The sequence below is a fragment of the Sinohyriopsis cumingii genome, chromosome 13 (assembly GCF_028554795.1).
Source record: "Sinohyriopsis cumingii isolate HCF-2022 chromosome 13, ASM2855479v2, whole genome shotgun sequence".
NCBI lineage: Eukaryota > Metazoa > Mollusca > Bivalvia > Unionida > Unionidae > Sinohyriopsis > Sinohyriopsis cumingii.
The window spans coordinates 14,075,955-14,088,009 of record NC_142973.1 but is presented as its reverse complement, the minus strand read 5'-3'; the positions used below and the strand labels follow the sequence as shown (position 1 = coordinate 14,088,009).

General features: G+C 37.0%; 1 protein-coding gene across 2 annotated transcripts in view; it reads left to right on the top strand.

Moving 5' to 3' along the window:
- The window catches only part of LOC149784961 (serine/threonine-protein kinase BRSK2-like), a 250,696-nt gene that overhangs the window by 138,876 nt on the left and 99,765 nt on the right, over window positions 1-12,055 (top strand). For both annotated transcript variants that reach the window (XM_089978615.1, XM_089978614.1), the window contains exons 8-9: window positions 2,588-2,734; window positions 6,538-6,572. In XM_089978615.1, coding sequence (XP_089834741.1) covers window positions 2,588-2,734; window positions 6,538-6,572 — 182 coding nt within the window. The remainder of the gene's footprint in view (window positions 1-2,587; window positions 2,735-6,537; window positions 6,573-12,055) is intronic.

Below are 12,055 nucleotides of genomic sequence, written 5' to 3'. Positions count from 1 at the left end.
CTAACTTTTACCGACTTGGGACGTACTGAAAAGTAAATGTGCTTTGTCATTCGTCACGTGAAAGTGTTATGTTTTTCCACTGAATTAAGACCAATATGACCTGTGACAAAATTATTGAATATTTTAAATCTCTGTGTGTGCATATTTTCGATGGAATCACTTGTATTGTGGATTCATTGTATGTGATTAGATTCGTGGTTGAGTACACGGTGTTGATACTCTTTTTATGCTATACATTAGACATGTATATATAAACAGTATTCATGTGTATTTACCAATTCGTGGTTCTCTAAATAAAGTAAACTATTATATATGCCTTCTTTGTTTTCACTATTTCTCATTTAATATGCATCGATTTAAGATGGTAACTGTGCAGATGAAGCACGTATTTTACCACCAACATTTGTTACCTACCCCTCTTACAGTTGTATGGGGTTGATTATTTTCTTCAGCTAACTGCCCTGGTTGCTTATAACACTTCGGTCTATAACACGGTCAGGTTCTATGGCTCCCAATTACCATGTTATAGCGGGGTCACACTGTATGTGCAGGTAGATATATCCCAATTTACTGTCACAGTATGTGCAGGTAGGTAGATCCCAACCTAATGACACAGTATGTACAGGTAGATGGATCCCAGTCTACTGTCACAGTATGTGCTGGTAGATGGATCCCAATCTGCTGACACAGTATGTGCAGGTAGATAGATCCCAACCTAATGACACAGTATGTGCAGGTAGATAGGTCCCATCCTACTGACACAGGATGTGCAGGTAGATAGATCCCAACCTATTGACATGGTATGCGCAGGTAGATAGATCCCAACCTAATGACACAGTATGTGCAGGTAGATAGATCCCAACCTACTGACACAGTATGTACAGGTAGATAGATCCCAACCTAATGACACAGTATGTGCAGGTAGATAGATCCCAAGCAACTGACACAGTATGTGCAGGTAGATAGATCCCAACCTAATGACACAGTATGTACAGGTAGATAGATCCCAACCTACTGACACAGTATGTGCAGGTAGATAGGTCCCATCCTACTGACACAGGATGTGCAGGTAGATAGATCCCAACCTACTGACATGGTATGCGCAGGTCGATAGAGCCCAACCTACTGACACAGTATGTGCAGGTAGATAGATCCCAATCTACTGACACAGTATGTGCAGGTAGATAGATCCCAACCTAATGATACAGTATGTGCAGGTAGATAGATCCCAACCTACTGACATGGTATGTGCAGGTAGATAGATCCCAACCTACTGACATGGTATGTACAGGTAGATAGATCTCAACCTAATGACACAGTATGTACAGGTAGATAGATCCCAGCCTACTGACACAGTATGTGCAGGTAGATAGATCCCAACCTAATGACACAGTATGTGCAGGTAGATAGATCCCAACCTAATGATACAGTATGTGCAGGTAGATAGATCCCAACCTACTGACATGGTATGTGCAGGTAGATAGATCCCAACCTACTGACATGGTATGTACAGGTAGATAGATCCCAACCTACTGACACAGTATGTGCAGGTAGATAGGTCCCATCCTACTGACACAGGATGTGCAGGTAGATAGATCCCAACCTACTGACATGGTATGCGCAGGTAGATAGATCCCAACCTACTGACATGGTATGTGCAGGTAGATAGATTCCAACCTGCTGACACAATATGTGCAGGTAGATAGATTCCAACCTACTGACATGGTATGTGCAGGTAGATAGATCCCAACCTACTGACATGGTATGTACAGGTAGATAGATCCCAACCTAATGACACAGTATGTACAGGTAGATAGATCCCAACCTAATGGCACAGTATTTGCAGGTAGATAGATCCCAACCTACTGACACAGTATGTACAGGTAGATAGATCCCAACCTGCTGACACAATATGTGCAGGTACATAGATCCCAACCTACTGACATGGTATGTGCAGGTAGATAGATCCCAACCTACTGACATGGTATGTACAGGTAGATAGATCCCAACCTAATGACACAGTATGTACAGGTAGATAGATCCCAACCTAATGGCACAGTATTTGCAGGTAGATAGATCCCAATCTACTGACACAGTATGTACAGGTAGATAGATCCCAACCTAATGACACAATATGTGCAGGTAGATAGATCCCAACCTACTGACATGGTATGTGCAGGTAGTTAGATCCCAACCTACTGACATGGTATGTACAGGTAGATAGATCCCAACCTAATGACACAGTATGTACAGGTAGATAGATCCCAACCTAATGGCACAGTATTTGCAGGTAGATAGATCCCAACCTACTGACACAGTATGTACAGGTAGATAGATCCCAACCTAATGACACAGTATTTGCAGGTTGATAGATCCCAACCTACTGACATGGTATGTACTGGTAGATGGATCCTACTCTACTGGCTTAATATGTGCTCATAGAAAAAGGTCTTTGATATTTACTTGATGGGTTCATAACAGAATTGTCTCAGATATGGTCTCGGTTGTTTTCGTTTTGGTGCTCGTAAAGCATAGAAAACAAAAACAGTACTTGATAATTATAGAGGATGTCATCTTTCTTTGACAGGGTGCCCTTCCTTTTGATGATGACAATCTACGACAACTGCTGGAAAAAGTGAAAAAAGGAATATTTCACATTCCCCATTTTGTACCCCCAGACTGCCAGAATTTGTTACGTGGCATGGTAGAGGTGGATTCAGACAAAAGACTTACAGTAAGTAGTTGTCATCTATAGATCAGCTGTAAAGAAGGATTCCTTTATCTGTTTTTTTGTCATAGTCATCTTTTAGCTAAGACTTAGTCAACATTTAGGTAAGACTTGTGTCATAGTCAACATTACGTAAGACTTGTGTCATAGTCAACATTAGGTAAGACTTGTGTCATAGTCAGCATTTAGGTAAGACTTGTATCATAATCAACATTAGGTAAGACTTGTGTCATAGTCAACTTTTAGGTAAGACTTGTATTATAGTCTACTTTTAGGTAAGACATGTGTCATAGTCTACTTTTAGGTAAGCCTTGTGTCATAGTCAAAATGTAGGTAAGACTTGTATTATATTCACCCTTTAGGTAAGACTTATATTATAGTCAACTTCTAGGTAAGACTTTTAGTCATAGTCAACTTTTAGCTAAGACATGGTCAACATTTAGGTAAGACTTGTGTCATAGTCAACTTTTAGCTAAGACATGGTCAACATTTAGGTAAAACTTGTGTCATAGTCAAATTTTAGGTAAGACTTGTGTCATAGTCAACTTTTATGTAAGACTTGTATCATAGTCAACATTTAGGTAAGACTTGTGTCACAGGCAACATTTTAGGTAAGACTTGTGTCATAGTCAACATTAAGGCAAGACTTGTGTCATAGTCAACATTTAGGTAAGACTTGTGTCATATTCAACTTTTAGGTAAGACTTGTGTCATAGTCAACACTTAGGTAAGACTTGTATTATAGTCAACATTAGGTAAGACTTGTGTCATAGTTAACATTAGGTAAGACTTGTGTCATTGTCAACATTTAGGTAAGACTTGTGTCATAGTCAAATTTAAGGTAAGACTTGAGTTATAATCATCTTTTAGGTAAGACTTGTGTCATGTTCAACATTTAGGTAAGACTTGTGTTATAGTCTACTTGTGCCATAGTCAAATTTTAGGTAAGACTTGAGTTACAGTCATCTTTTAGGTGAGACTTGTGTCATATTAAAATTTAAGGTAAGACTTGTGTCATGCTTAACTTTTAGGTAAGGCTTGTGTTATAGTCAACCTTTAATTAAGTCTTGTTATAGTCATCTTTTAGGTAAGACTTGTGTCATAGTCTTTCTTTAGGTACAACTGGTATTATAATCTACTTTTAGGTCAGACTTGTGTTGTAGTCTACTTTTAGGTAAGACATGTGTCATAGTCTACTTTTAGGTAAGACTTGTAAAGATTTTTTTTACATCAACTTCCTATACCTACTGTTGTTTCGCACAACTATATTAACTGAGTTACGTTTTGAAAATGCTGCTGAATGTGGTGTGTTATGTGATCCCATGGGGGAGGGGGCCAGTGCACATGCACATATGAAAAAGGAAGAGTTGTTTATGTTATGGTTCACTGCAGAGATGTTTTTGAATATAAAATTCAGTAGTATTTTTAGTTTCATTCACAAGATTACTGTCTAGTGACAACTGATGACATTCACTATGATCATTAAGTTTCACACTTAACAGGCTTTCATTAGTTTTCTGGTCCAGATTTCCCTTGAATCACTTTGTATTTTGTGAAGAATGGAGAATGTCTTCTCAGTATCAGCATTAGAATGTGAGAATGACAGGACAATCACAATCAGCCTTCAGAGAAGTTCAGACTTCAGTTTTCTTGTTGCTGAGTTTGTAAGGTTGCTGACTGCTTTCCAGGACTCCTTCATATTCACGCTGATGAGAAAGTTCCTGAGTTGGATTGAGATGTATTCCAGAACCTCATCCTGAAAGGCTTCTTTCTCTTCATGGCTTTGGTCCAAAAAATATGTTGGCAGGTTTCAAAACTGTAAATAAAAACAAATTAAAGATAGATTATGACTTGACATAAACACAAAAAATACATGATATTCTTTTGCTTTTATCAATAATTTATTCCAACTTTACAATTACTTATCTTGTAATATATTTTAACTGATATATTTTATCTAGGACTTGAACTTAAATTATGTTATATGATATGATTATGTTTCTTATCTTATAGGTGTTGTCTAATGTTGTAAAGCACTTAGAGCTTCTAAAGATTAGGCGCTATACAAAGTCCTCATTATTATTATTATTATTATGTGCATAAAAACTTTAAATAGTTCATGAAATACAAAAGATGCATACCTGTTAAACACACAATATAAACTTATGACTTTTACCTTTGCGTACAGTTAATTCTGATATCCAAGCAATATTGAAATGGTTTGTAATATTTTTGGCCTGTTATTTCTTAGCATTTGGAGAAATAGCAAATTTCAGCATTTGACATGAGCAAAAAATGCAAGAGCTGTCCTAGAATATTCCTATTAAAATATCTTGAACAATACTTTAACAATTAAAGAAGTAAAATAAAAATACTTACACAATTGATTCTGCCAAAATGATTTTTTACGGTAGGTCTTTGCATTTTATGAACTCAACACAAAAGGTCAGCCAGTTTTGATGAAACTTGGAAGACATCCTTAACCACTATTAGTCCCTTTAATACTTACAACACCTACAAAATTTGACCTTAACTCCCCAGATTCCAACACTTAGTTAATAATTGCAGTGTATACATTTTAGTTCTTCAACAGATAAAATCCTATTAGGATGCCACACATCATCACATTGGTCATTGTGCTGGTGTTGCATTTCTGGTCCCCAGTAGACTGGTTCTGGCTGGTTTCTGGTCCCCAGTAGACTGGTTCTGGCTGGTTTCTCTAATGTGTTGTTAGCTACTCATGAACAGAATAGCATATCAGCATGTGGATTCCACCAAATGTATTGTGATGTCAGATTGGTTTTAAACAAAAAAAACTTGACATAGACTTCCAATGTGGCGCCTTAGTGGCATATCAACATGGGGTTTTCTCGAAACGACTTTTTATAATGTCTGCTTGGTCCTAAATGAAAATGGTAAATGGTACAGATCTGAAGTCTATGTCCTACCACGGCAGTCATTATGAAAATTTTGTTTTCATTACTCCTTCTGAACAGAAGGTCATATTGTCATGGATTTTTCACCTAGTTGGTACTGGATAAAATGGTACTTATTTTACATTCTGTATGGACACCATGACATCCATCTTGAAAATCTTATTGCTGCTTTCCCTAAATTTAAAGTCATATTGACATTTGGGTTTTATCAGAAGACTAATTATGAGATCTAGTTGGTTCTCAATGCAAATGTTGCAAATCAGACCTCAAATTAGGCTGCTACAATGAATATATAAATGTAACTTTTGTCACTAATTCTCCTAAATTGATGGTCATATGAACCTTTTGTTCTAAACAAGGTCTCTTAATTGTGTCTAGAGTAATTTAAAGTTAGATGTGCAATGATCTTACATCCAATATGGCAAATTTTGAAAATCTTTCCACATAAGGTTATTGGTTGGTCCCTCAAGGGTCTCTTGTTTTTATTCAGGGTTAAACCTGTTTGTCATTGTGTGTGTGTGTGTGTGTGTGTGTGTGTATATATATATATGGCCCCGAGTGGTCTAAGTGCTCTCCATTACGGATCACTGCCATCTCACCTCTGTCTGCGTGGGTTCAAGTCTAGGATTCAGCTAACGTGAGTATGTGAGAAAGCTTGCCAGTAGCTTCTCGTGGGTTGTTGGTTCCTCCACCATTAATACTGGCCACCATGCATAGCCTATCGTGTGTTGAAATATTCGTTAAACCCCACAGCAACAACAATATATATATATATATATATATATATATATATATATATATATATATATATATATATATATATATATATATAAAATCTTTTTAAATATGGATCACTTTCTTCTTTCATTTCAGTTGGAAGAAATCCACCATCATCCGTGGGTGATAATGTAAGTTCTTCTTAACGTTGTGGCTCATTAGATGATCAAAAAATAATGACCATATACTTAACATCAAAGAATAAAATCTTTCACATTTTTCTATTGTCAGAAGAATTGAATTACTTGTTCGATTGTCTCATGTGCATCCTGTTGTAGAACTTTTTCTGATACCTGCTGCAAATTTTTTAATCTGCTTTGACAAATCTAGACCCATAACCAATTGACATTCATATATTCTCCTATGTATCATGCAACTGCGATCTGATATCATTATATAACGCCGTGTTAAATCAGGGTCAGAACTGTTGATTTGTCACATGATTTGATTGGCAACGAATAGACCCTCACTTGCATGCACATTTGTTTTTTTATATATACATCATACATAAGTAGTTTGACCATCAAGTCGATAAGGACCACTTTAGTCATCCAGTGTTTTATCAGAAACAAATGGTCTGTGGGTGCGTAGGTGGCCGATGAGGCCGATGTGTGCCCTGAATGTTATGTGGCATTGTGAACATGGGATGGTAGCAATGCTGAACGTGGGGTTACTGGCTCGGGATTTCTTGGCCTGCCCCCGTTGTTCTGCTGCGGCTGTCCTGTTGGCCTCGCGAGCTGCAGCACCTTTAGTGATAGAAGAGTGCCACACGACCCTGTCCTGGGCAGTCTGCTCCCACGTGTCATAGTTATCTAGCAGTTCCAAAGAACAGCAGATGCAAGACAATTCATTTCTAAGTGAACACTTCAGAACTTATAAAATGTTGCAGACAGAAGTGTTATTGCATGACAGTTGAGAGTCTACATGTGAGATAAAATTGCTCATCAGTTTATTGAATGAATTTTGACATAAACGTTTTAACATTGATGGTTGCTGAAGCGTCTTGTTCCAACTTCGTGCTTCTTGGTTTTTGGAAAAAAACGCCAAACATTAAATAGAACACTTCTATCAACTATTTTTGTTAATCTTGTTTCAAATCTGTCTGTATCTTCATTCTGCTCCGTTAACTTGCAAGATAATAATATAAAGTCACCAGTTTATCAGAATTTTTTATGTTAGTTTTAAAAGCTTTTTTGTGGGGGAGACAATAAGTTACTTTGCTGCCTTAAAATCTGCAGTTTGGGGTCTGAAAGTTATCACCTGTCTGAAAACTATATTTTAGTAAACATGAACAAATGTATCTGTATTTACTAACCCAGTCCCAAATCATATGCATGATTCAGAAGGGGAACTAAATAACACTGAGGTGTTCCACTGATGTGATTATCAGAAGTCATGCTTTATATGAGATTGAAATCAATTTGGCTGTGTGTCTTGCCTTAATAAGGTCTCGGATGACTTCTGTGAGGATCAGATTTTGATGATATTTTACAGAGTTATGGCCCTTTGAATGACTTGGGGTATCTCACTAGCTTCTAAGCATAAGCATTCATATTTTTTATTTCAACCACATTTGCTGATAGCAAGGTCGCAGATGATTCTGATGACCCAATTTGATTATGTTGTACAGACCTAGAATGATCAGTGAAGAATATCCATGCATCCCTGTATGTTTTGGACACATGCATCTACTTCTTTTGTATCATCAAAATTTCCTCAGATGCACCTGGATGAGTTTGATGATCAGTGGCTAATGAATGACTTAAATATTTTCACTACTTGCGAAAAGTAGCATTCATTTTTAGTTTTCCTCTACCATTAGAGTAGAGCTGTTGTACAACCCTAGCAGCAGCGTCTGCATAGACATGTGTAGAGGCTCATTACATTTCAACCATTCCTTCTAGTTCCTAGGCAACAGTTCAGAGTTGGTTTCACAGCATGTACCACCCGAGGAAGGTAGCTAAAGGGGATAACTTTGAAAATATTTTGGCTTAGTTTGGTTTGGTGTTTACATCACAGCAACACAAATAGATTAGTCATTGCTTCCAGGCACTTGAGGTAAAGTACCTTGCCCAAGGAGTAACCACTTTCCCACCATCTCTTTTTCAACATTCATGTACATTATTTGTTCATTATGGTTAAGTTTTTGCATTATGTCATGACTCTATAGTTTTCTTTTCACCTTGCATACATACTTTTATATCTGCATCATAAAATGTATTGAGGGGATGCATTGTGATTATTACTACAAGTTTTCATAAAAGTAGGCCACTGCAAAGCATATTTCATGCTTCACTGAATTTTATATTTTATGCAATGTTTGTGCTAGAATCATCAAGCTAGGCGATTGGTTGCATCTCTAGTAGTACCAATCTCTTCGAACAAAAAGTCACTGTAACCTACAGTCACATTTGACTAATGTGACAAAGTGGCTGTCTTGCAACCAAAAGGTAACATTAAACTTAGGTCCAGGCTTTGCATTTAGCTAATAACACCATAGTTTCTTTTTAATACATTAATGTTATATCTGGAATTGTATAAGTTGGTGAAGGGGTGCATCTTAGCAAATACTACACCCATATCAAAAAAGTAGATCACTGTGACCCATATTTCATATGTTACTGACCTTGGGTAAATGTTGCACCTGACATTTATTTCAGAAGCAGTGTTCATGCAGGAATCATCAAACTAGATGATTGTATGCATTCCTAATAGTACCACACCCATGCAGCAGATATGGTCACTGTGACCTACATATTATGTTTTTTGCAGCTTTGGTTAAGTTTATGGATTTAGCTCATGATCACATAGGTTGTTTTGCATTCTCTTTTTATGGCTCATAGTTTATGCTTGTTTGCCTTGGGTTAAATTTTTGTATTTCAATTTTCTGGTGCGTTCATGATAGAATTCCGAAATAGATGAGGTGAAGTATCTCTGCCTTTCAACGAAAGAAGTTCATCACGATATATATTTCGTCTTTCGCTGGCTATGGTTATGGTTTTGCATTTAGCACATGAGTTTTTGTAGTATGCACAATTCCTATGTAGAATCATGAAACTTGATTTTGAAAGTGGTTATGTTGTTTCCATGATAGAAATACCATTTCTTGGGTCTTCAGATTTGGTTTGCAGCAACCATAAAACTTGATTTTGAAACTGGTTATGTTGTTTCCATGATAAAAATACCATTTCTTGGGTCTTTAGATTTGGTTTGCAGCAACCATAAGATACATGAAAACTGTGACCCTTTAAAAATCAATTTATTCACAGTATAATTTTTGAAAATGGTAGTGGTGAAACGATTAATCAGTATGTCAGTTTATAAATATATTTCAAATATTGATACACCCATATCAGTACAAGTGGTAAATAATCAATACATTTGATAGTTACCTTATACAAGTTACTTTAATCTTCAGCAGCCATGAATAATTATTAGCCATTTGCCTTTTTATTCTATAAATTAGAATTCATCTGAGACACAAGTAGCAGGTACCTTCTACAAATTAGTCAACAAAAGTTGACTAATTTGCGTGGTTTGCAAGTTACTGCCCTCTATCCCCCCTTCAATGCCGATTATTTTATTCCTTCAGCATGCTCAGCATAAAGAAGACATTCCACATTTGTTCCCGAAATATGATTGAAATACTTTACCAAGCTTTTAATAACCATCGTTAGGTAGAGTTTTGCTGTTGCTTCACATATCTACTTGTATTGAATATGGCAGCTACACTTAAAGTATGTCAGAGTGAAATATATTACATTCATTTGTGATTGGTGGTTATTGTTTGTTTAAGTCTTGAGTAAGACAATAACCACCAGTCAGAACTAACTATAGCTTATTCACTGCATGACACATTTGAAGCATTGGCACCAAAACTTGATCTAAATATATAGCAAGCAACACACAATCTTTCTGCCAAAGTGACTGTTAAATGTAAAGTACTTCAACCATACATCAGGAATAAGTTTGGAATATCTTCTTTTATGCATGTATATGTAATCAGCAACTAAGCATGCTGATGGGAATTTAAAAAATCAGCACAGAATCGGCAAGAGGGCAGATTCCAAACTGCATCACCTTAATTGTAGAACAGGAGCTTGATTGTCAATAATTTCCCTTGGCACTCACAGAAATTAGTGCCTGTATCTGCCGCAGTTGTTTTGCACCTACAGGAAGTACAGAGTGAAGGATTTGGTTGTTAGTTATCTCTGCTTCCATTCTCAGACTTGTTCTAGATAAGATTTTCCTTGCATAAGGAAATGTGCACTGTTTCTTGTTTTGAAAATAACCCATAACGCCTTCCAAATTTAAGCAAAGACATGAAATTGGCAATACAATATTTAAAAGCATTCATGCAATGCAAAACAGTGTGCCTGGTGACTATGATGAGTCCAATTCCAGTCCTATCAAATATAGCAGCGTGAAATGGCCCATAATGCTGCATAAAAATCAGTGGCATCTAACAGGTAGTTGGGGGCCCTGAGTGGCTGAGTGGTCTAAAGCGCTCTCTGTCATGGATCACTGCCATCTCACTTCTGTCTGTGTGGGTTCGAGTCTCGGGCTCGGCCAATGTGGATATGTGAGAAAGCTTGCTGGTAGCTTCTCGTGGGTCGGTGGTTCTTTCCGGGGTTTTCCCCTTGTTCTTCCTCCACCATTAATACTGGCCGCCATGTATAGCCTATCTTGTGCTGAAAAATGGCATTAAACCCTATAACAACAACAACAACAACAGGTGGTCTCTTTGGAAGTATTTATTTCATCTTGTCATGGATGAGAAGGCATATGAACAGATGAAAATAAGACTATGTCCGAAATCTGCATGCTATAAATACAACAAATATGTCAACACATCAAAAAGGACATAACCACACCACTGAGAGACCTTCTCAACATGAAATGACCATCAGGTTCATATGTGCATCAATACTTTATCATATCATAGGCTATGGATCATGAATTGCATTGATACATGGAAGTATTGAATTATCTCACCCATAGCAAATGGGCACTAGATAATAAGGACAAACATCTGTTTATGTGTCATTAATGTATTGTTGTCTAACCAAGACCTTTTCTCCATAATACATTTGTAGAAGAGCTAAACACAGACATGATTTTTCTCCGTTGCAAAGCAGAATTCTGTTTTCTTCTGACTTGATTCAGATTTTTCTTGATATAGTCCATTTTTTTAATCATCTCCGATCCGTTTTTACAAAACATGGTCTATCCACTCCTATTTTGCAATGACCCTTGTAAATTATTTGTTCCATATATTAGTTAGCACACAACTCTCCTAAAGAGTATTCTGATTGGTCAAAGGTTTAAATTAATCCAGTGAATCTTCGTGCAATGGAAACTGATGGCAGTGGAAAAAAGAAGCATGTTTGCAGAACATGGCGTACTGAGTTGTTGACAGAGACCATGACACGAATAGTTTAGATAAAGGCTTAAAAAACGTATGGCAATTTGAATGGCTGGAGCAAAAAGTTGATGGAAATTTAGTTGGTCAGTTTATAAGAAGACTGAACACCAGAGGACTGGCATTTTGTGACCTCTGCTCAATGGTAATCACAGTTGGAAGAGTTTGGAACAGCACCTACAAATGAAGCTG